The sequence below is a fragment of the Molothrus ater genome, chromosome 7 (assembly GCF_012460135.2).
Source record: "Molothrus ater isolate BHLD 08-10-18 breed brown headed cowbird chromosome 7, BPBGC_Mater_1.1, whole genome shotgun sequence".
NCBI classification, from domain to species: Eukaryota; Metazoa; Chordata; class Aves; order Passeriformes; family Icteridae; genus Molothrus; species Molothrus ater.
This window is the reverse complement of record NC_050484.2, coordinates 34584545-34607668: the sequence shown is the minus strand read 5'-3', so window position 1 is coordinate 34607668 and position 23124 is coordinate 34584545. Positions and strand designations below refer to the sequence as shown.

The following is a 23124-nucleotide window of genomic DNA, read 5'->3' as shown; positions in this document are numbered from 1 at the left end:
CGTTAACTGCTGCCAGTACACCCCGTATAAACTGGTATTTTTTATTTCCCTGAAGCATAAGATGAATACCCACCCATATCCTTCTGGAACTAGAGTTTAAAATGAATTGGGAATTTTATTGACTATATCTGATTCAGCAAGCCAAAATCATAAAAGTTAAAATATTTATTAAATGCGCTAGACTGTAAGATGCCTTGCTCCCTGGTAGTGCAAAAGATAGATATTTTCACTTTTAAAATTCTATCTTAATATTTTATTACAGCAATACAACGTGTTATAGAGGTGGACAAGCCTGCAGATTGAAATGTGGATAGTCCAGATTGTTCCTTTCCCTCGACCATATGGTGTAGTTCTAAAAGCCTTTTGTACGCTGTCTGTTCAGTTAATTGTAAACTCTGTCTTTAACGTACCTTAAAAATGAGATATATGTGAGCTAAAAGTCAGCATATCCTCTGGTAAGTAAAGTTTGCTCAAATAAATCGAAATTCACAGTCCTGGTCTATTGGTAGATTTTCTTTCTGGGTGAATTTGAAAGTCTTTCGCCGTTTCTTGGTAACGAATGTGAAGCCTGTGTGTGTGGAGAGACAGGTTTTTCCATTTCCTCCTTGGGAAGGGGGGGGAGATTTGAGGATATAATGAACATTTCATAATATTTTTGCTTGGCAGACAGCTCTGCCAGTGGGTGATGTGCAGGAACATCGAAGATTTCTGACAGATGGATGGTAGGACTGCTAATACACCTACACACGCTTCGGCGTCTGATGTTCCCGGTGTTGCTCTGATGCCCAAAAACCTGGTGCTCAAGCTTTGGTCTGGTGGTGCCCAGTGAGGGGCTTCAGAAGAGCAGAACCAAGCTTCACTCGAGATTTTCATACACCACAGAGAGGGGTAATTTATTATATTCCTCACAAAGCATTTATTATGGAGGCAAATGGGTTTTTAACGGAATAAAAAGTTAAAAAATTCACTGTTAGAGGGTTTCAGAAGTAATTTTATCTTCTATTCTTTCACCATAAAACTGTTTGGGGAAAGAGACTGTTTAGAATGCAGATAGGGTTGATATATCTGAAGGGGAGAACACAAAAGAGTAGGAGTCTCACTGAAACTAATTTTCTGTGGGTTCCAACCTGATTTTAAGCATTGGAGAGTGTTTGTTCTGTGGCAGTTTTTATGACTTTGGAGATAAGAATCCACCAAAATTAAAAAAAAAAAAAAGGAAAGCCAAAACATTAGGAATCAAGCAAGAAGTAAATGACAGTAGTAGAGAGTGAGATTAATGTGCTGAGAAGCCTCTCATGATGAGACTTACTGATCTCTGCTGCATCTCTGAAGTTTCTGCAGGGTTTGAGATGGTTCTCTCAGTGGCTGAATGCAGAGGAATTGGTTACCTTTGTGGATGTTAAAAAGGAAAAATGCAACTTTTTGTGCCTACAGAGGTTAAATAATGCCTGACTTTTGTGCATGCAGAAACTGAGAAAATTTTAGCAAGTCATCTCAAAATGGAAACAAATAGCAACAAATAGCATATTTATTTCTGTACTTGTTCTGAAATAATGTAAAAATTGTGAATTTAAATAATGTGCTGGCAACTAAACGGCGGAAAACTATTGGAAAATTGTAATTTTCCTTAAACTGGTTTTTCATGCTCCTAGACCTAGAGAAGAACAGAATGGTTTGGTTTAGAAGGGACATCCTGTTCCAGCCCCCTGCCATGGGCAGGGACACCTCCCACTATCCCTGGGTGCTCTAAGCCTTGTCCAGCCTGGCCTTGGACACTTCCAGGGACCCAGGGGTGGCCACAGCTTCTCTGGCCCCTTCTCTGTGCCAGGGCCTGGCCACCCTCACAGGGAGGAATTCCTTCCCAATATCCCATCTAACCCTGCCTTCTGTCCATGTGTAAAGCTGTTCCCCCTGGCCCTGTCCCTCCATCCCTCGTCCCAAGTCCCTCTCCAGCTCTCTTGGAGCCCCTTTAAGTACTGGAAGGGGCTTTGAGCTTTCTCCTGAGCCTTTTCCTCTTAAGGTTGAACACCCCTAGCTCTCTCAGACTGTCAGGATAAAATACTTGGTATGGCAGGTTCTTCTGAAAGGTCACCTTTAAGGGGTGATGAAAAAGGAGTAGATGGGGATTGTGTGCTGCAGAGGCAGATACAGATCCTGCTCAGCTGCAGTGTGTCTGGGGGGATGCTGTATCCCCTGACCAGCAAATCCCATGAACAAGTAGCATTTGGTACTTTTCTGGCTGTAACATGAAATAAGTGGGAGCAAGAAAGTGTCTGTGGGCAGAGCTTCTGCGTCTTGCAATTCAAGTAGTTCAGAAGCTTTAAAGTGCAAGAAATCACATGTAATGCTTAAAGAATACAGCTGTAATTTTGAGAGCTGAAGGAGAAAACAGTGGCTGAACATTTATTGCAGCCTCCATATGATGAGAACAAGTTCTCAGAGCCTGCAAGATGCTGCTTGCAGTGTGTATGAATAACAGAGCTACCTATTTTTACTGTGCACTGGCAAGTGTAGGCTCACTTCATTAGAGCAAGCAGTACAAACAAGATGTGCTAGCTTGTGTGGTTTAAAAAAAAGAGTCTAGTTTAACTTTTCATGCTGATTCTAAAATAAGAGAAATCAAGTCATAGAAAAATCATATGACTTCAAAAACATTTTACAGTTGTTTTGTCAAAAAAAAAGTCTTTTATCAACTTGTATTTTAAAATAAGTTTCTATAACTTCAGTTGTCTCCATGTCCATTCAGAAACATTTATTGTGCTACCTTAGTTTACAAAACATCAGAGATGGCCACTTACAGAGGACAGATTTGTTAAATTTGTGGAAATAGACAGGGAAGTGAAACTGGCAATTAGGCAAGGAAAATAAAGGAAGAGAATTGTGAAGCCTTTGCTTCTGAAACACTGAAGAAATGACTGCATTCAAACTGGAGGTTTTCTAATGAGGAATATGGCAGAATGGGCAAAGAGAAGAGTGTTTGATTTTATGGACTGTCAGATGGAGGATTTGTTCATACACAGGTTGGAAGTGAGACTAGTTTGAGACAGGAAAAATTGGTATGTGACCCATCTAGGTAGTAGTTGATGTGCTGTTTGTAAGTAAATCCTCTGTTTTATCATTAAAAAAAATAAAGAAGAAGAAAAAGGTGATGTAGGATTAAGGAAAGGAAAGTACAACATGAAGTAATGAGAAAAAAGGCTAAGAGAGTAGGGGAGAACTTAGGAATTGTTAAGAAACATAAGTGAAAAGAGGAAATCAGGGATTCAGGTTTTTGAGGAACAATTCATATGGTTTCAAGAAGTGTGGATTTTCCTTTTGAAGATGAAATTCATCAGCTATCCAGATGAAGAGGATACAATTTTGTCTCATTTTCATAATGAAATAATGGAAGTACAATCTGGGTAAAAGATGTATTTGTCTGTATTTTCTTAGAAGGGATGATGCTAATGATAAATTAATGCTGTTTTTCAGAATATTTTTCTCACGTGTGGCAAAGTGTCAAGTCAAGTCCTGCTGGTTTGAAAGAGAATGCATATTGTGGTGGCTGGGAGTAGGGACATACAAGTCACTGCTCCTTTCTTCTACACTTGGCTTTACTGTAAGCTACTGTTGGGAAATGGTGCAAATCTTAATTTTTAATTCAGGTTTTCTCATCTGTAAAGCAGAGATAACAATACCTACCTACCTACCTCACAGGAGTGTTGCGAGGTTTAATTAATGTTTGTTAAGCTCTTCAATGTTTTTGGATAAAAGCAGATAAATTAAACCTCTTGTTGTTAATAATGGGAAAACCCCAGGCAGAAGGTGTAGTATGATTTTGGGGTTGGAGGGAGGATATAGAATAATTACTTAGCAGTTTGTTGTTTCAAGCATATTTAGAACAATAGACAGTGTTTGGTTAGAAGTTATATTATTAGTTCTGTGTAAGAATCCAAGCCTTTTCTTACAAATTGCTAGTAATTTGAGCTTGTACACAGTGTTTTGTTTTGTTTTAGAATCATAATATGGTTTAGGTTGTGAGGGACCTGAACAGTGATGTAGTTGCAACCCCCTGCCATGGACAGGGACACCTTTCACTATCCCAGGCTGCTCCAAGCCTCAACCAGACTGGCTGTGGACACTTCAAGGCTTGGGACATGTTAATACAAATTAAGACTCATTTGGCTTTGCAAAGTTGACTAAATCATCTATATTCCATTTTTGCCTCCTCTGTAAGGTAAATGCCTTATAGTCTGGCTGTATATATACAAAACCAAACCAAGTATTTCTCTGTCATCAAACACTGTGTCAAGGTTTCTAGGACTGATGTGTGGTATTTAGAGGTTGTGGGCTTTGGAATAACAACTCAGTAGGCAACAGTAGTAAGAAACACATGAAGTTCTGTGTATGCATGAATGTGTCTCTGCAGTATAATTTAAGCAACCCTGTAATATGGTCAGGAGGCAGTTTTTTGAGAAAATCATTGACAAAAGTAATTGAGTGAAATAGTGTTGAGTGATAAGAAAATCAGTGGGGGATTAACCTTGCTAAAGCTTGTTTCTGAAGCTTTTTTCCCTATTCAGATAGGATATAGTCAAAGTAACCATTCTAGTTACAGTCAAAGGAAACGCTGTGTGTATTCCCCAGCACGTTTCTTAGAATGCACTGTGCCTGTAGACTCCAACTTTACAAACGTAGTGGTGTGTCAGCAACATCCCAGGTGTCATTATAAATGCCAGCAGTATGTAAGTGGTATTTGTAAATAAGCCCGAACAAGTGAAATGGTCTGTGTTAGTCAACCATTCTGCACCTTGGATACATTGAAGGCTGATGCTTGGTTGAGTAGCTAAACTAAATATCAAGTGGTGTTACACAGCTTGAAAAGAAACTCAGCTCTAAAGAGAAAAAGCAGACTTTTTTTCTTTCTAAGTCATTCTGTTAATGCCCAAGAAGATGTTTCCGTGAGTGCTAAGAAACCAACTGTCTATAGACTCTAGGAAAAATGGTTTATGGATCTCTCTTGCCCATGCTCATTCAGAGCTTCAATGGGGAGGCAGAGTGCTGCAGCTCTGAAGAGTAGCTTGAATCATCTTGCATGAATATTGCTCTCTCCAAGGATATTGGGATGCAAAACAGATTCTGTTCATCTTAGAGGATGTTGAATGCACCTCACACATGGCTTCATAACCACTTTGAGATGAACAGGCAGAGTTTGGATTATGTTCTTGTCAGTGGAAGCAAGTGTTTGTGTGATCAATGCAGATAGGTGGAAATAATTCTCTTTTCTCAGAACATTTGCATGGTATTGCTTATTTTGGGTACCCCATCTGAGTTTTTTCCACATGTATATTTTCTGAAGGGAACTTACTATTTTCCTTCCTCTCCTTTCCCCTCCCTCATAATTATATTTTATCTTCGGTGGTCAAAGGGGGAGAGTGTCTTCCTGATTTATTTCTACCTTAAATGTGGGGCTAAATCAGTTTCATAAGCACCTTCAAGTATCTACCACTTACAAAGCTTTATGGGATTAGTCTCTGCTTAAACACTGATGGGAAAATGGGATCTGAAGATACTCAGAAAGATCTGAATCATTCACTCTGTACTAAGGCCTGTGTAACACCTCTCTTGGCTTCAGATCCATTGAATGAAAGCAATTTTTGAAAATCACAGCATAAATAGGTGATTTAAATAGAGGTTTAATGTCATCTCTATAACCAAAGCACTCCAAATTTCTAGTCTAACCTTACTCTTCAGTCTGAAGCCATTCCCTGTGTCCTGTCCCTCCAGGCCCATGTCCCAAGAACCTCTCCAGCTCTCCTGAAGGCCTTTGAAGCACCAAAAGGGGCTCTGAGGTCCCCCTGGAGCCTTCTCTTCTCCAGGTGAGCACCCCAGCTCTCCCAGCCTGGCTCCAGAGCTGAGAGGCTCCAGCCCTTGAAGTATCCTCATGAACTCCTTTGGATCCACTCAAACAGGTCCACGTACACGGAAAAAAACCAGAAGTTTCAGCTGTAGCATTGCTGTGAGCCTGACTGCCTGTGGAACACTGTTTTGAGGTAACACTACCCTGATTACAGAGATTTTTCCAAACTGTCCATATGCTGTTGTTCTCCAGGCCTCCAAGAGCTGCTTATGGCTGCTGTGAATGCTTAACTGGGGGTATTGCCAAAAATTTCCCAATGGCCAGAGTAACTGAACAACCCTGATGCCTTTAGTAGGAGTCAGAACAGATCTTTAACTTGCTGGCAAAGGCTGTGATATTTGTGGCTTTGAAATGAAGAAGTGGGAATATTAAGCACAGACCTTGCGTGTGTGAGGTGTGAGCGGTTTCTTGCATTGCCTTGTAATGGTATTTCTGGGATTTTTATCAGCAGTGTCAGCAAGAGCACCTACTAACAGCCAGCTAAACTTAAATAGTTTGGATCTTCCAGTAATGACCTTAAAATAGTTCCTTCAGCTCTGAGCCCTGCAGTGAATATGTTTTGTTCTCTGCTCCCCTGTAGTCATGGCCATTATAAACCATACTTAATGTTCCTGAACTCCCAGTCCTGGAAGTGTCCAAGGCCGGGCTGGGTGGGGTGTGGAGCTGTCTGCTCTAGTGTAAGGTGTCCTTGGCTGTGGGGTTGGAACAAGATAACCTTTAAGGTCTCTTGAAACCCAAACTATTCAGTGATTCTTAGTGTTGTACCACTGTGCTGGGGGGAGTGTTCCAGGTTGTGTAGGTTCTGTGTGGTACAAGTGGAAGAAGCTGGTAAGTGACAGCATAATTTTGGTTTTGTTGAGCAGTATGTTTTATTTTGATAAGGGTTTTCAGGTTTTGAAGAAAAGTTTTGTGAGTGTGGCCAGTTGCTCAAACACAGTAAATGGTTTTCAGACAGTTTTTAAATGATTCCCAAGTGACCCTAAAGCAGAAAACCCAAGTGAGTTGTACTGATACATTAATGATTTATAATGAAGTCAAATTTAAAAAAATCCCTGTTTTTAATTCTTTTTGTTAAAGACTACAGTGCTGTTTGTGGGTTGTAGCCAGATTTTCTTATGTGCAATAAAAGCCAAGTTTTTAAGGCCCAGGCTTTTTTGAGCATGATGATTTTAATGGCACTTTTCAGCCATCTGAGAAACTTCAAGGAAAAAATTTACATCTTGATGTCCTCTCTGAGTGTCCTTGCCTTGCTTTATCTGTGGCACTGTTAAAAAGGGCCACACACTTGTTTCATGTCTGTTAGGGTCTCCCCCAGACATGAATATTTATTCGCTTTGCAGTATCTGTTTTGAAAACATCAGCTCAGAACCTAAACTTGTTTACAAAACAACCAAAATAACCTTCCAAAACAGATTGTTTTGAGATGCTTGTGTATCGCTTTTATTCATGGAAAACAAATATTTCCTGCAATGCTCACCATTTCAATTGGCAGATGATACCAGACATGTTTATTTAACTCGTGTCAGTGTTTTTCAGCTTTCTGCAATGTGTGTATCCATAGATACTTCCCAGTGGAGGAGGCAGACCCCTTAACTTTCTGATACTTGTGAAGTAAAATAAAATGTATGAATACGCTTTTCTTCGTTGCTTTAAGCCAATCCTTGAAGTAATTTGCAAGCTCTGCACACAAGAGGATAGAAACAAGTGACTTAAGTCATTAAATTTGCTATTCTTGGGTCAGCAGAGATGCTGGGGAACACTTGCAGTGAGCTGTCAGAAAGCATTTTGGCCAGAAACTGGAGCCTTTAATATTTCTAGAGCTCTTTCAGAGGGCTTAGTCAAAGCCTGCTAGGGAAATTATTTACAGGAAACAGGGTGCTGCACCACTAAATCAAATTGGCAACTCCTATTGTGCTGGATTTATAAATTGATGTGGGTAACATGTCATCTGCATGTCAAGTTGGAAATAAGATATAAATATTGTTAACATGGAAAAATATGTTTAGTGCTGTATGAAGCCCTCATTCAGTATTGTGTGATGTTTGCTATTGACTCTGAGAGCTTTTGAGGGGTTTCTAAAAGCCATAATGTGGTGCCGGCTGCACAGAAGTTAATGAGAGGTATTTCTGTTTTTATGGCTTCAGAGCATGAAGCCCTGGTTCAGCTCTCTCCTGAGCTGAAAAGAGTTGGGCGAGTGAAAGACCAAAAAATTTAATCTGTTGAATTTTGGTACTTGTTATTTAAAACTGATGGGTTTTTGTACAGGTAACATTTCAGCCTTGAAGTTACTTAAAGTATCTTAAAGTACAGGTATCATTTTGTACAGGTATCGTTTCAGGTTTTTGTACAGGTATCTTTCAGCCTTTTAGTTACTTAAAGTATCATACCCACACTGCTATAGGGATCCAGTACTTAAATGTTGCATCTCATAAACAATAACTTGATCATTTATTCTGTTCCCTTGATTAAGGATTTCATAGGTTGGCAAAATCCTCATGATTGCCCTTTTTATGTTCCTTTAGTTGCAGGTCTTAAGGTGAAAAACATGGCAGGTACATTTGGCTTTTGAAGTCCATTTCATCATGGTTGAAATAAATTTTGAGGTAATCTTACTGAATTGTCTTGTGAACTTTGCATCACAGAATGGTTTGGGGTTGGAAGGGATCTTAAAGCCCATCCTGTTCCCACCTCCTGCTGTGGGCAGGACATATTCCACCATCCCAGGTTGCTCCAAGCCCTGTCCAACCCAGGGATCCAGGGCAGCCACAGTTTCTCTGAGCACCCTGTGCCAAGCCCTCACCAGGAAGAATTTTGTCTTCATATCTCATCTAACCCTCTCAGTGTGAAGCCATTCCCTGGGTCCTGTTCCTCCATCCCTTGTCCCCAGTCCCTCTCCAGTTCTCCTGGAGCCCCTTTAGGCTCTGGCATGGGGTCTGAGCTCTCCCTGGAGCCTTCTCTCCTCCAGGTGAACACCCCCAGCTCTCCCAGCCTGCTTTACCAGGTCCACATCTCTCTTGCACTGGGGACCCCAGAGCTGGATGCAGCTCTGCAGTTGGGATCTCATGGGAGCAGAGGGGCAGCATCCCCTCCCTCGACCTGCTACCCCCACGGCCTTGGATGCAGCTCAGGACAGAGTTGGCTTTCTGGCCACCTACCCTGCAAATTGCTCCTGTGTGTGGGTCCCCTCCCTGATTTCACAGTTGAACTCCATTTGACAGTAGATCTCGTTGCATCCTTTTCCATGGACTCAAGGTGTGACTGAAGGAGCAGATCCTTTCATCACATATTCAAAGGGATACCTTCTGACTGCAAAAGAAATCTGGCTTGTGCCCACTCAAGTGTTGCTGCCAAACATCTCAGGCTACCAAGCCTAATGTTTAAATTAACTCTTGCAATTCCAGCTTTTTTATAAGAGCAGTTTAATTCCTCAATCCCAAGTTCTGTTGACACAAGAGTGATTTGGTCTTTGTTTAGCATTTTGCTACTTCAAATTTGCTGGGGAAAACAAATCAACTTTTTGATGTGGGTTGATTTTTATTACCTCACAGAGTGACTAATGATGGCTTCTAGCAAATGCTTTGTCTTTTAATCAATTGGCTAATATGCACTGTAGACTGTGACTTTCAAATAAAATTAGTTAAAATATTTGTGACTTTTAGAAAATGAGCACATATGCTCTTTAAACTGGCCATGAATACACATTGCAATTCTTACCTTCCCTACAGAAACTGGTGTGAAGCTCAGAGCGTGTGGAGCACATTTCTCATCATATTCCTAATAAATCGGAGGAATTTCAAAATGCCAGCCCATTATTACCAGACTGGGACTTTTTCTATAATAGGGAACTAGCAACTAATATGTCTCCTGTCAAGTTTAAAAATAGTGCTACATCTCCCATTACCACACCTATTAGTTCCCTCTCCTCTCGGAGATACTCTAAATCAAGGATCCTTCATCTATTTAAACCTATTAGTAAGCCTTCAGCATCATCAGTGCCATCAAATTTATAGTCATAGGTGCAGCACTGGAAATGTTGAGTCCTGTAAACTGTGTTGATCCTTCACGTGCTGTAAACACACTGCAAATAAGTTGGATAAAGCCAACATATCATTTAACAACTTTAGCAGTCTGTTAAAATCAGTTTTCATTTTTCTAGGCTTCTGAATTACATGGCAAATGGGAGCTTATAATTAACTGTTAAATCAGAATAACTAATTTTCTCTCAGATCCAATTGCAAACCTGGCATACTCTCATATGAGGTTATACTCTCATATTAGAGCTGTATTTTTTTTTTTTATATTTTACCTTGTTTAAAAAAATCCTGTTAGTGGTGGAAGAGCTTCTCAAAATAATGTAAAACTTTTTGCGAATATAATTATTTAATATCTTCTGCTCTGCAGCATACTCATGTCAACTTCTGTAAATCTATTTGGACCATTAAAGGGAGGAGAGAGGAACAAAGCCTGTGGAAAAGTTAATTTGTTTTGTTGGTGATGGGTGATGGTGGCTGTGGTTGTTTCCCTGGCAGAGGATGGCCCTGGTTCTCCATCACACATTTCTGTATCTTTTCCCCTTCTATTTTCCTTTTCTTTGGAGGAAAATTTTATCCTAATTAAATATTAACAATGCTTAATTTGCCCTTGTAAAACCGAATTTGTGAAGGCAGTTTACAGAGTACTGAGTATCCCTCATGCCCTGTCCTGAGTAGTATTTAGTCCCATGTATACAATTTAGGAGGTCAGTTAGACACAAAGAAACCAAGTTGTGTATTGTAATTGCCATTCCCAATGTACTGAGGGATCAGCACATCAGTCAGAGAAATTTCCCTGAAATATATCTTTGGAGTGCTGTGCTCCATTGGGGGATGGAGGCTTCCCCACAGAGGTAGCTTTGACTGTTGTGGTTTTGAGTTAACCATAAATGTGATGCACAGATGTCTTTCTCCACTGGAAAAAAAGTATAAATTGCAATAATTTATTCAGTATAGATTAAGATCTTCAAAGATGTTGATTGAGGATGGCTAGAAGTATAGATGCAAAGTATTTATGATAGTCTCAGACTGTGTTGGGGAAGAAGGTAAAAAGAAAATTCTGGGGATTAATTTTTTTTGCTTTTCTGTAGCTGAAAAAAAAACAAATTAAATTTACAACAGAAAATTCAGAAGGTCATTAGTGCCTTTGCCTAGATAAAATAGTAAACCAGTTTAAATTCTGAGTTTTAAAATGTGTACACTGCATATGCATTAACATCTTTTTCCTAAGGATTTATAGCAATATTGTTAACTTAGCATTCACAGGGTAATGTGCAGTTTTACAGCAGATTTTACTTTCTAAATGCATAAACTCCAAAAGGAGCCTTAACCGTCTCTTGTGTCAGGGTGTCTCTGGATTGATAGCCTTGGGACATCTTAAAAATCTCGACTTCCAATTCCTGCTGCTCCATCTCAGGGTTGAAAACACAGGCATAAGAACTGAACCTGGAAGTCCTTACAATTTGATTAAGATCAAACCAATTCTTTAAAAAATATGTTGTTTGCAATTCTGATTGTATCATAGAATCACAGAATAGTTTGGGACCTTAAACCTCATCCAGTGCCACCCCTGCCATGGGCAGGGACACCTTCCACTGTCCCAGGCTGCTCCAAGCCCCATCCAGCCTGGCCTTGGACACTTCCAGAGATCCAGGGGCAGCCACAGCTTCTCTGGGCACCCTGTGCCAGGGCCTCTCCACCTTTGGGAAGAATTTCCTCCCAATTTCTAATGTAGACCTACCTTCCATCAGTTTAAAGCCATTCTCCTCATTATGTCACTCCATGCCTTTGTATGTGTAGATCATAAGTACAGTAAAAATGAGATGTGGTATTTTAGTGAAACCAAAGCAGGCCAGGAAATCCATGCAGGTTTCATTCCTTGCTGCCTCCAGGTAATGGTAAATTTTGGTATTCTGTAGGTGTTTGCAGCTCTCAGGTTGTGTAGATAGTCCAGACTGTGGTTTATGGGTGTCACCAGTAAATTAATGTTACTGCTGCTCAGCCATCCAAATACAGGTGAACAATTTTGGTTTACCACATTCTCAAAAGAAGTGGAGGTTTTCTTGCTTTTTCCAGTTGGTTTATATAAAAGATAAATTGTCATTCTCGCTTATGCAGTTTAGTAATGACAAACCTCAGAACCGGTACTTTTGGATGATCTAAATACGAGTTAATTTTTGCTTAAACCTTAAGATGTGATTGTGTTTAAGGTGCAGCTTTGGGGTTTCGGTGAGTCACTATTGTGAGTGGGAGGGCAGTGCTGGCTCTTTCAATCTCTGGGTGTGTATTTAGAGCACATCCCCAATTCAGGTAGGGATGGGAAGGAGAAGGGACAGAGGAGGAAAGGTAAGGACGCTCAAAAGTCCTTTGGAAAATCACATTTTATTGCAATGTGGAACATGGAAATTTTTTTGCGTGTGTCAGCCATCACAGAGAGTTTATGTGAAACCATCAAAGGTTTAAGTATGTTCATGTCCACAGGTTGTACCTGGTGGGTTTTGCAGCAGGTTGAGTTATGACACTCTGAACCACATGTGCTCAGATACAGCGGTGGAATAAATTTCTCATATGTGTGGGACTGTGACGGTTAAAACAATCATTACTGAAACCATATACCTTATTTCCTGTAACTAATAGCAGATCTCTACCTGTGGAATATATTAACAATTATTCCTTTGGGTTTGGATGGTTGCTCAGCTGTTTTGTTGGACAGATATTTAGACGTGGTCTGTAATTTATGTTGTCTGAGTACGTCAATGAACAGAGCTAATTATGGCTTCCTGATGTGAGCTGTGCTGATGTTTGTGAAACCACACTTCTGCATATAAGAGTGAATGTGTGTTCTTTAATAAATTGTGGAAAATGATGGGTTTTCTCTGCCTAGGTTGGTTAACAAAAATACCTAAGTTGGCATTCACCTAGAGTTAAAAAAGAAGCCATGGTTTTGTGTCTGGTTGAACAGTTAATTCTTCCATGCCTTTAAATATAATTTTTATTTATTACTCTGAACAGTACTCAGACTTTCTTTTAAAAGGAAATTATTGGTTCAAACAGCAGTGGCCCTTTCAGGGACTCCATAGCGTGCCATGTTTCAGTGTGGGGTAGAGCTGCAGCAAGTGACAAAAGTCCTGGCTGAATGTCACCATGAGCTTCTGGCTTTGAGACAGCACCTAATTACCCACCTACACTTTTCAGTACTTCAATATACCTCTGCATTAGTCATGTCATTTGGACACTGCTACCACTTTGAAGGATTTCTTTTTTTCAGATATGTAATGTGTATCCTGAGGAATGTGCTGCTCTGTATGGTAAAGACAGAGTAGGAAATTTTCAAAGGAAAGGATCCTGCAGCCGTGTGGATGGGGTTGAGCTGTTTGAGGAACACCCAGGATTGCTGGCTCCAGAGAGGAAATACTGTAATGAGAAAGGGGAAGCAGTTCTGTTTTTCTAATATTTGTTGTTTTCTTTGAAATGGGGAAAAGAATACCTGGAGTGATTTATATTTAATTGAGGATTGCATTCCATCAGATACGGTGAATGTTCTCAGGCCATTTATCAGCTGTGTCTTTTGCAGACCTCTGAGGAGTTTATGGTACATATTTACCTTAACTTGGCTGGGTCAAGGGAAATAAAGCAAAAATAATAGCTGTTATTTTTGTATGTGAACAAAACTAGAAGTCATGTGGGTGAAATATGAGCCAAACGACCATGTCCTACCTCCTCTGTGTCTTTCTAAGTACAAGAAATTATTAGTTATATGTAATATAATTTCCTTAGCATTATCAGTGTATCTTTTAAAAACAGAAGATATATTGACTTTTTAGTTGCTTCATCTTAGTCAAGCCCTGAAGTGAATGTGACATATATTGTACTGCCATTATCCTTTAGTAGTATCTTATGTAGGTAGTATCTTATTTAAAAAAAACAAATGACAAAAAGGAATAGAATAAACCATATACTGCTTCTTAAATAACATTGTAACATTTTTTCTGAATTGAATTTGGTGTATATTGCTGGGAATGTACAGAGATCACACAACAACAGAATCCTACAAGTGCTAGTGAGGATTTCAATAAGCAGTACCTACATTTTTTGGAGTGAGTGAGTTTTGTAAGAAAACCTTTGAGCTTTAGGTCGTCTCTGAAAAAAAAATGTGTCATTGCTGATTGTCACCCTCATGGGCTGCTGCCACGGGGTCTATGAGTGTTATTGTGAAGAATTACATATCAAGAGCTATCTTAACACCCACTTCATGACACATCCACGATTCAACCCAGTTTCCCAATGTAAATAGCCAAAGGGAGTTTATTGTATAGTAATGCTTCTGTATTGCAGTTTCCCTAATAGATCTAAAGGTAGGTAAATGCAGAATAATGAAGTAAATGTCAGGGTCTTTAAGCAGGAGGAAACACGAGGACTGAGCAATCTCTTACCGTCAGGGCGTACAGTCATTCTCTGTTCCCGTGAGGGATGTACAGTGAAAACTGGTGCAAAATAAAACCAAAGAGCACAGTGTGGGTTCGGCTGAACCTGGTGATAAAGCCAGTTTCAGAACTAGTCTGGTGAAGTGTGATCTGATCAGATGCTTCATGAACAAATTGCTTTATTACTGATACTGCTAATGATTTGTAAATTAGTTGCAAGCCTCCCCGAGTGACTGACTCAGTGGCATTTACCAACTTTTCACATACCCCGTTTTTAGGGGCTGAATTTATAAAACGCTTCCCTTTAGTCCCTTGAATTAAATTTTCGGTGGCATTTGATGACAAGCATAGCATGATTAATTACAAATTGTTCTTTAGGTGAATAGTGCAGATTCTAAGCCACAGCTTGTGTTTTTATAGCAGTTATTACCCTGCAGGCTCCAAAAGGGCTTTGGAGGAGAGAGTATGATTTTGGTTACATCATTGTAAATTCAGAAAACGTCAGTGATCTCAAAAGTGTGATTTTTTTGAAATTAGGTCAGTGAAAAAGAGATCAGAAACTGCTTTGCTACCTGAAAAGAAGCAAGCTCCAAAATGGAGTGAAGTATCTGCTTCCAGATGGCTTTCCTTTTGGTTTTGCAAAGAACGCATTTGTTAAAACAAGTAATTTATTTGAAATATTACGGAGGAGTAAATAATAGAGCAAATGATAACCTGAATCCAGGCTGGATTAGGAAAGTTGGAGCATGGAATGTTTTTTCTTTCGCTGATTGTTCTGTGGTGACCCAGAAGCTCTGCATCACCATTTCATCTGGCTCCATGGTGGGCCAACAACAAAACATAAACCTGAAGGTTTATTATGTTTTGTCTCCCAATTAAATTGATTCAGTGTTTGGATTTTTGTTGCTGGTTAACTGATCTTTTGATAGCCACAGTGCACTTAAAAGGCGTTTTGTTTTCTGCCCCATGATTATAGAATACATAATATTTTTAACCTGCTCTTGAATCAAACTAAATTTCTCAGCTATGGTTGAGATGATGATTGAGATTTTCAGGAGAGTATATAGTTCTCCGTTGAATTCTCATTTCTTGTCACCAGAGGTTTTGGTAAGATAAGATTACAGTCTGAAACCACTAGAAATTGCAGGTCAGGAAATGGGTGTAAGGTCTTGCAATGTGCATTGTCAAACACGAGTCCGGAGTAACTGCGTTTAGCAGGGAGTCCATCATTCTTAGGGAGTGTTGAGAGGGAAACCATCAGAGAGGTGTTTGTGGATGGTGAACACCTTTCAGGGTTTTGTGTGTGGTGGCTTTGCTCGAAGCATGTGAAAAGCAGCTTTTGAGTACCCCAAGGGTGTGACTCATGAGGGCGATGAGCAATAGTCACCGGGTTTTCATCTGTCCCCTCGCTTTGGGCAGCATGTTCTGCATCCTGTTTGTGAGCAGCTCTGTGGCTTTTTGTCTCAGAGCTTCCTTGTGCCTCCTCTAGTGTTCTCTCCCACCCACACTTTGGAGTACTCAGAAGAAATAAGGTGGTTTACATCTCCTGTTGTTGCTGGGGTTGTGATCCCAGCAACAAACAATGCAGGAGGGTGTCCTGGGGAATGCCCCGACTGCACCTCCCCAAGCTGCTCTCTGCCTTTAAGTCTCTCACCCAAATCACTGTCACTGGCAACTATTCTGGCTGAAGTGTGTTTGAATTGCTCTTTAATTTTCTCTGCCACCAGGAAAAGGAGAATGAATGAATAAGCTACATTCTAAGTTATGGAATAATTGACTGTATTAGGGAGTTAGTGTGTAAAGTAAAGCTGTTTTAAAATATCGGATTGAAAACAAACCCATAAATTCAAAGTACAATGTGTTCCTAAGTCTTGCACATTTTCATTCATTTAAAATTTACAGACAGTATCTTTTAAAGGTCAAAATAATCTAGTCATCATAATTTCTAAGTTGCCTTTTCTGAAGTAAACACATTACTATAATATTAAGGATATATTACAAGACCTTGCAGTATATTTCTTCTTCCAATATAATTTTAAGTGGTAACAATAATAATAATAGTAAAGATATGTTTCTAAAGTAAAATACTTCTCTATTTTCATTTTCAGGTTTCAGACAGTTCTGAAGTACTTGGAAAATGAGTGTCCTTCTCATTGAACCCTTTTATGGTGGCTCCCACAAACAGCTGATGGATCTTCTCCAGGAAGAGCTACAAGAAGATTGTGTCCTCTGCACACTCCCAGCCAAGAAGTGGCATTGGAAGGCACGGACCTCTGCTCTTTATTTCATGCAAACAGTGCCAACAAGTTCTAATTACAGGTAACCAAGGGATTGAATAATTTCTAAACTCAAATTACGAAGATGCCTTCAACCAGGTCTCTTGAATTCACTCCTTGTGTGGATGCAAGGGTGTATGTGAGAGCAATTAGGGGCTTGCAGTGGGCAGCACAGGTTTTTCTTGGGTATAACTGAGAAATTATATGTTTTATTTAGAATTTCCAGGACTGTTTTGTCTTGCATCTCCAGTCCATGAGAGTCTCTCAATATCTGGGTGCCTGATGTCTATACGTGTATGTGTATCTCTTATTTGAAATTTATCACGTGAGCTCAGTCATTCTGAAAGGTTTAAACTGTGCTTCACAGATTAGGCTGAGAGATGGCACGGATGTGAACACTGCAAGCTTCCTCACGTGCCCTCCCATGTATCTATTAGCAAGTCTGATTTATCAGTGTCCTGCTCAGGCTGACCTGGAGGATTAAGGGAGCAGTTTTATCTTAATGATGGTCCGGTTCAGTAATGTGCCAGCAACTGTGGGTGTCAATTATACATTTATGTAAGTAGCAAATTTCCATCAGCTAGAACCTGGGCTGATAAAAACAGGCGATTTAGGTCGACAAGATAGCTATCACATAGTGAGAATCAGCCCCTCCAGAGCCAAGCTGTCTCTAAACCCAGCAGTTTTGCTTGGCCTACCTGATCAGATGAGATGTGGCGAGGTGATTGTCTGGAGCAGCGAGATAGAGCTTTGCTCACAGCATGCAGAACATTGTGTGGGGGCTGTGCACCTTTATGGGGGGAGACTGTTCATGCACAGGGTTCTTTTAGCCCAAGCAGCTGCAGAATGAACTTCAGGAGGGCTCTGAGCACACCTGAATGATGTGCTGGGTTTAGAGTCACAAAACTGCTGGGTTTAGAGTCACAGTTCAGAACTGGGTCTGGTATTTTTTACTGTGAGAGAGTAGGTGCTTCCTGAGGAAGGAATACCATTTTTCAAGAGTAGATTTGTGCTGTAGAAGGCTGCATTTGCTCAGTGTTACCCAGCACAATGTCTAAGCCATCTTGGAACACATATTGTGTAAATGTACACCTTTCCTGTGCCTGCTTTTGGCTCCTATTTAAAATAATCTCCCACCTCAAGCCAAACGTTATAATTAATTTTCCCCATTTTGTCTTGTGCGAGGCATTTAGTGTTGGTTTCCTCTTGCTTTCTTTTTGCAACAGTTTTGTTTTGGAGGAGTGTACATGACAAACTGTTATGTAAATTTGTCTTGTATCACAACCACATCCTCCAACGCATCACAATGTTATCTGTGTTCCTTCAAGGTCAGCAGCCCAAGCTGTCCAGCACTAACTGCATTAAACTAATCAGACATCACTCATAGACATACACTTCATTAGTTTAACTTACAGTTACATTGACCTAAGATAACTTAACTCCAATTTGTCAAGTAACCCACATCTTGGGGAAAGGGGGAGGGAGCGCTGACAAAAAAAAAAACCAAAAAAAGCAAAATCCCACAAAAAACCCAACAACCCAACAAAAAAACCTCAACCCAGCAGCCTGAAAACTCACTTGAAGTTAATAAACTTGCAATCTGTCATAGACTTATGTGCAAATACAACCTTTACTGACAGCAAATAAATCTGATCTAACCAATGGAGCATCTTAAGGAGAGGAAAGCATTTTCTTTGCTGATGCTGTTTGGGTTGGAGCAGAGGGATCAAACAGTGAAAGTTGACAAAGATAAGATGGTTAAAATAGAATTTATACCTTGTCCTCGCAGGCAGCATAAAATTTTAGGATCAAGGGCTTATATGGCTGGTGAGAGGAAAACTGATTAGAGGTACCTTCTACTTTATTTGCACATTTTTAATGCTTGTTTTGTAGTTGAATGTTTCAATTATTTTATTGAATTGAAAGTATGGGTGCATCACATTCAACCTAGTAAGGATGACTACTCTCCTATTAGAAAACACATTGATTAAAATTAATTTTAATCCGGTTATTTCTAAGCTTTCTAATAACCACTGAAGATCAGCTTCCCAGGTAGCAGTTTGTAAAGACAAAATTCCGTTGTAAACTGGCAATAGTGCGTGTTTAGCATTGCACATTTAAATATTTCAACCTTCTTGTGGGGTTGTGGAAAATACCAAATTTGCATTACTTATAATACTGATATTATTTACAGAAAAAACCCCTTTGTTTTATAAGTGCTTTCCATAAATGTGACATTTCATAAATACCTTGTTTTTATTTGTATATTTAGTAGTACAGAAAGGTCATGGAGATTTCAAGAGCAAACACTTGTGATAACGGAGCTGCCTTACTTAATCTTTATGTTCAAACTGTCCTTTATTTCGAGATCCTGCTGTGTGTGAGAAGTAATACTGATGCTGTTAAGTCTGATGTTAGATGCATTTCAGAGGAGTAGTATAGATATGTTTTACAGGACTTAGACTTCTATCCATATAAGCTGATTTTTGGGAGCAGGAAGGTTTGTTAGTTTAAATGTGACACTCAGAGTTAAGGAATAGTCTTAAAAAGTGCTTTTGAAACAAAGGATGCAGTGCAGAGCAGTAAATGTTAAATTCAGACACTGCAGTGAGCAGAGAGTTTCTGTGATGAACTTGCTAATTGTTTTATCAGAGAACAGACGTGTCCTCCCTTGAGCACAAACGAAAGCTGAGCTGGTAACGAACGGGGCATTTAATGTTACTTTTGTGAACTGTACGGCCGCTCTCTTGGTGTGCAGGAACATGATGTTCCCAAGAACGTGGAGATCTCCCCAGGATTGTCACAGGGAGAAGGTGTCCTCACCCTCCACAGGGAACACACAGAGCTGTTACCGGAGATATCGGACACTCGGTGTTTGATCTGCAGCACTGCCTGGATTTGTATTAATTCCCCAATGCAAAGTCTGTGCTGCATTTCTCCAGAAAAGTTTTGCTTTTCTGTTTCCCTGGCTATGTTGAGCAATGTGTTAAACCAGCTCATGCTTTCCTTCATCTCCTGAGAGGAGCATGAGAGCCCTGAGGAGTGGGAAGCCCAAGCATGCAGAATCTCTTCAACTTAGAAGGCCAGGAGGAGAATTTAAAGGTGGATCACTTGCCTAGAGATCTTGGAATGATCACATAGATTGATGTGCAGCAGCCACAGACTGAGTTTCAATTGCTGTAGAGTCACAGATGATTTTTTGTTAATTGAAAAGAAGGTGTTTGGATGTTGCGTTAGTACGAGGAGTTTCGTTCTTGTGGTGGCAGTTTCCAAATCACAGCATCTGAAGTGCACTGAAAAAGGGAGGAATTACTGTCTGCTTTCTCTAGACAAGGTTTTCAACCATCTGAGAGTTTTGTTAGCAGTTGGTGGGATATTATCTTCATTCTGTGGATTTGGAAGGTCCAGCAGAGCCTCCTCAGGCTGCTGGCACTCTGCAGAGCTGCTTTGTCTCCCAACTTCCTCAGACAGCTTCAGCCTCTTGATAAATGTGGGTGTCTGATTTTTAGCCTAAAGTTGTTTTCCATAGCACACAGTGACTATTCTGTAATTCTAGATAGCATGTAAAAGAAGAAATTTTTTAGCCTTTTAAAAATTCTTAATTCCAGGAAAGTTCTCAAATTTGAAAATACTGTTGCACAATTTAATGAAAAACAAAAATGCTTTTATTTTTCCTCTAATTATTTTCTTTATTACAGTGAGCAGTCTATTAAATTACAGATAGTAAAACATTGGTATGATACATTAGATGAAAGGAGTTTATCTTCTAGGAGCTATCCTACAAAACAATTCAGTCTCCAAAAAGTTTGTAGCATAAAACTGTAAAACAGAGTGACTAAATTCAGTGTAGCTTCCAGTGTGTTTTAATAGCACTGCTATATTATTTTAAATATATATATATATAAATATTATGAACAACATTCAGTATTGCCCCCCAGGTAGCTGTTCATATGAATAAAGATTTTATTTGTAACAGATTCTAGCCCTGAAATACCCCTAGGGTAAATGTTAGCATATATATACCCCTTGATATCTGACAACTATATTTTAAAGACAAATTCTGTGCTTTTTACGTTTTACAAAAGAGAAAACAAATTATTGTTTTCAATTAATAGAGCTCTGGAAAAAAACCCCAAGCTGGGGTGGTGTTCAGCAAAGGAGAGTACATTTCAACAGTATATAATGTAGATGTGGTTGTTTCTTGATTTTATTTTTTTTAATATTCTATTAAAATTTAACTAGATTTAAGACTGTTTCAGATCTGATGTTTTTGTTCTATAAGGAGAAAATGCATTATTATAGAGTGAATTCTGGTGGGCTGTGTCCCCTAAATATCTTAAAAAAGCAACCCTTTAATTTTTTTTTTTCCAGTGAATATTTAAATCCTACTGAAAACATAACACTGTGTGGATGTGTGACCATTTGCAAGCTTGAGGATTTAACTGTTTTCTAGATGTTTTGTTTTCAGAAACATTCCTGCATGCCCTGGAGTAGGTGTTTGAGGATGTAACTCAAAGCAGGGTAGGGCAAATTTCATTAAATCTGAATACATAGATACCCATTTGTGCTGGAAACATTTCTGCTGTTTACATCTTTCTGTAAAATACTGGAAATGTTTATATAATCTTTCTAGGAACTGCAATAATTTGTCCTACATTAAAGGCCATCCTAGAATTTGACCCTTATAATGCACAGGTAAGGAATAAATAAATTGTATATAAGAATAGTACATTAGTTAAAAGAAGATAACCAATTACCTATAAATTAAAAGTTTGTCTGATACTGTTTGGGATTTTTTGGTCATATTTTATGGTGTTTGATTCTGTATATAGGTGAATAAACATAAACCTTAATTACTGTTAACTAAGAGTGTGTATTTTGATGTTGCTGCTCAAATACACTGCATTTGAAGATGGGACATGCCTCATCTCTTTGGAATTACTGAATAATTTTCTGCCCAGAGGTTGTCTTGGTTTCACCCTATGTCTATTGCTTTTTGTGTTTTAACTGCAGTTTTGTGTGGGGACACAGTGAGATGTACTCCTGGAAGGGAAGGGAATGTGCTCCTAGAGATCCCTTGTGCTTTGATGAGCTGATGTAAAGGCAGGAATATATAAGGAGACTAAATGTAGTATCCAGTATGCCATAAGGACAGGGTTCAGGTCTCCTAGAAACACATAACCACAGTCTGGGTTGGGTTGCAGGTGACCATGTCGTTCCATCCCCTTTGCCATGGGCAGGGGCATCTTCCACCAGAGCAGGTTTCTCCAATCCCTATCCAAGCTGGCCTTAAACACTTTTTTGATTAAAAATACCACATGGGTGTAACTCACTGATGGGTGCAAATCTCCACATTCTCACCTTGTTGTGGAGGTGCCCAGAGGAAGGTGTGGGAGCCCCTGCTTCGCTCTGCTGCTCCACTTTTCTGCTCCCTTGCAGAACAAAGGGTCATTACTGCTTTAATTCCATTAGTGCTAAACTTGCTCATGTTTTTTCCCCCCGAACAAACCATTTTGAGTTCACCCAGGTTAGTTCACACGGGCTGGTGCAAACGCACACACGTTTGTCCTGCCCACGCTCCGAGGGAGCTGGCTGGGAGTTCGCTCCGCTCCGGGGGCCAGATGGCCGTCCTAGCACCACGTTGAGCCTCAACCAATAAACCCTACTGAGATACGAGACACAGGCACCATGTACTGAGCTAAAACAACTTGGTGACTTCTGACCAGAGCTGGCTGGTGTCCAGCCAGCTTTGAGTGCAAGCACAGAGAATACACGTCCATATGGAATGGCACAAAGCTCCACCGCTCAGCACAGATGATGCCCTCCACTGCTGTAGCCCTGGATAATAGAGGGTGTCCCAGCCTGGATAAGGGGTGTGAAATTCTCTCTGCTGAGGGAGAACTTGGAGGCCATCTGATGCTGGAAAAACGTAACATGGGGAATGCGTGTGTAAAACTGGGTTTTGTTTGATTTAGGTTAATATCACCCCAAACCTGTTCTGGAAGGTTCTTCTGAAAAATGTTAACGGTCAAAGAGAATTTGGGAAGGGGAGTGCATTATCAAATGGATTTGAGAATGACTTTTAGCAGACTGTTAATATAGATCAAGGTGTGAAAGTTAATTGGAAAAGGGTTTGGAATCATAATTAATTTGCTTTTTTATAAATGGTAAAGATAGTGTAAATAAAAGCGAATGATTAAATAATTGGTAAAAAATAATTAATTCTGCAGGCTTAACCCAGTAAAAAATAAAGTAAAAAATTAGGGAGTGTCTAGAGGCAAAATCACTTCCTATTGAGGATAACAGCACTGCTGTTGTTTCTCTGCTCATAACCAGACTGCGAAAATTTCCTTTTCAATGTGATGGAAGAGAGGCTGCCTGAAAAGTTTTTGTGAAGCTGATGAAGGAGGTGGGATGTCCTTTTGAGGGAGATGAATTCTCTTGCTCTGAAGGGCCAGAAACAATGCTCTGGTGCTCAAAAGTCCTTGTACAGC

General features: G+C 39.8%; 1 protein-coding gene across 8 annotated transcripts in view; it reads left to right on the top strand.

Moving 5' to 3' along the window:
- GTDC1 (glycosyltransferase like domain containing 1) overlaps nt 1-23124 on the top strand; it is a 195336-nt gene that overhangs the window by 36378 nt on the left and 135834 nt on the right. For all 8 annotated transcript variants that reach the window (XR_004980494.2, XR_008508481.1, XM_054515338.1 and 5 more), the window contains one exon: nt 16463-16673. Coding sequence is in view for 6 of the 8 variants with exons in the window: in XM_054515338.1 (XP_054371313.1) it covers nt 16492-16673 (182 nt within the window). In the remaining 2 variants the exon portion in view is untranslated. The remainder of the gene's footprint in view (nt 1-16462; nt 16674-23124) is intronic.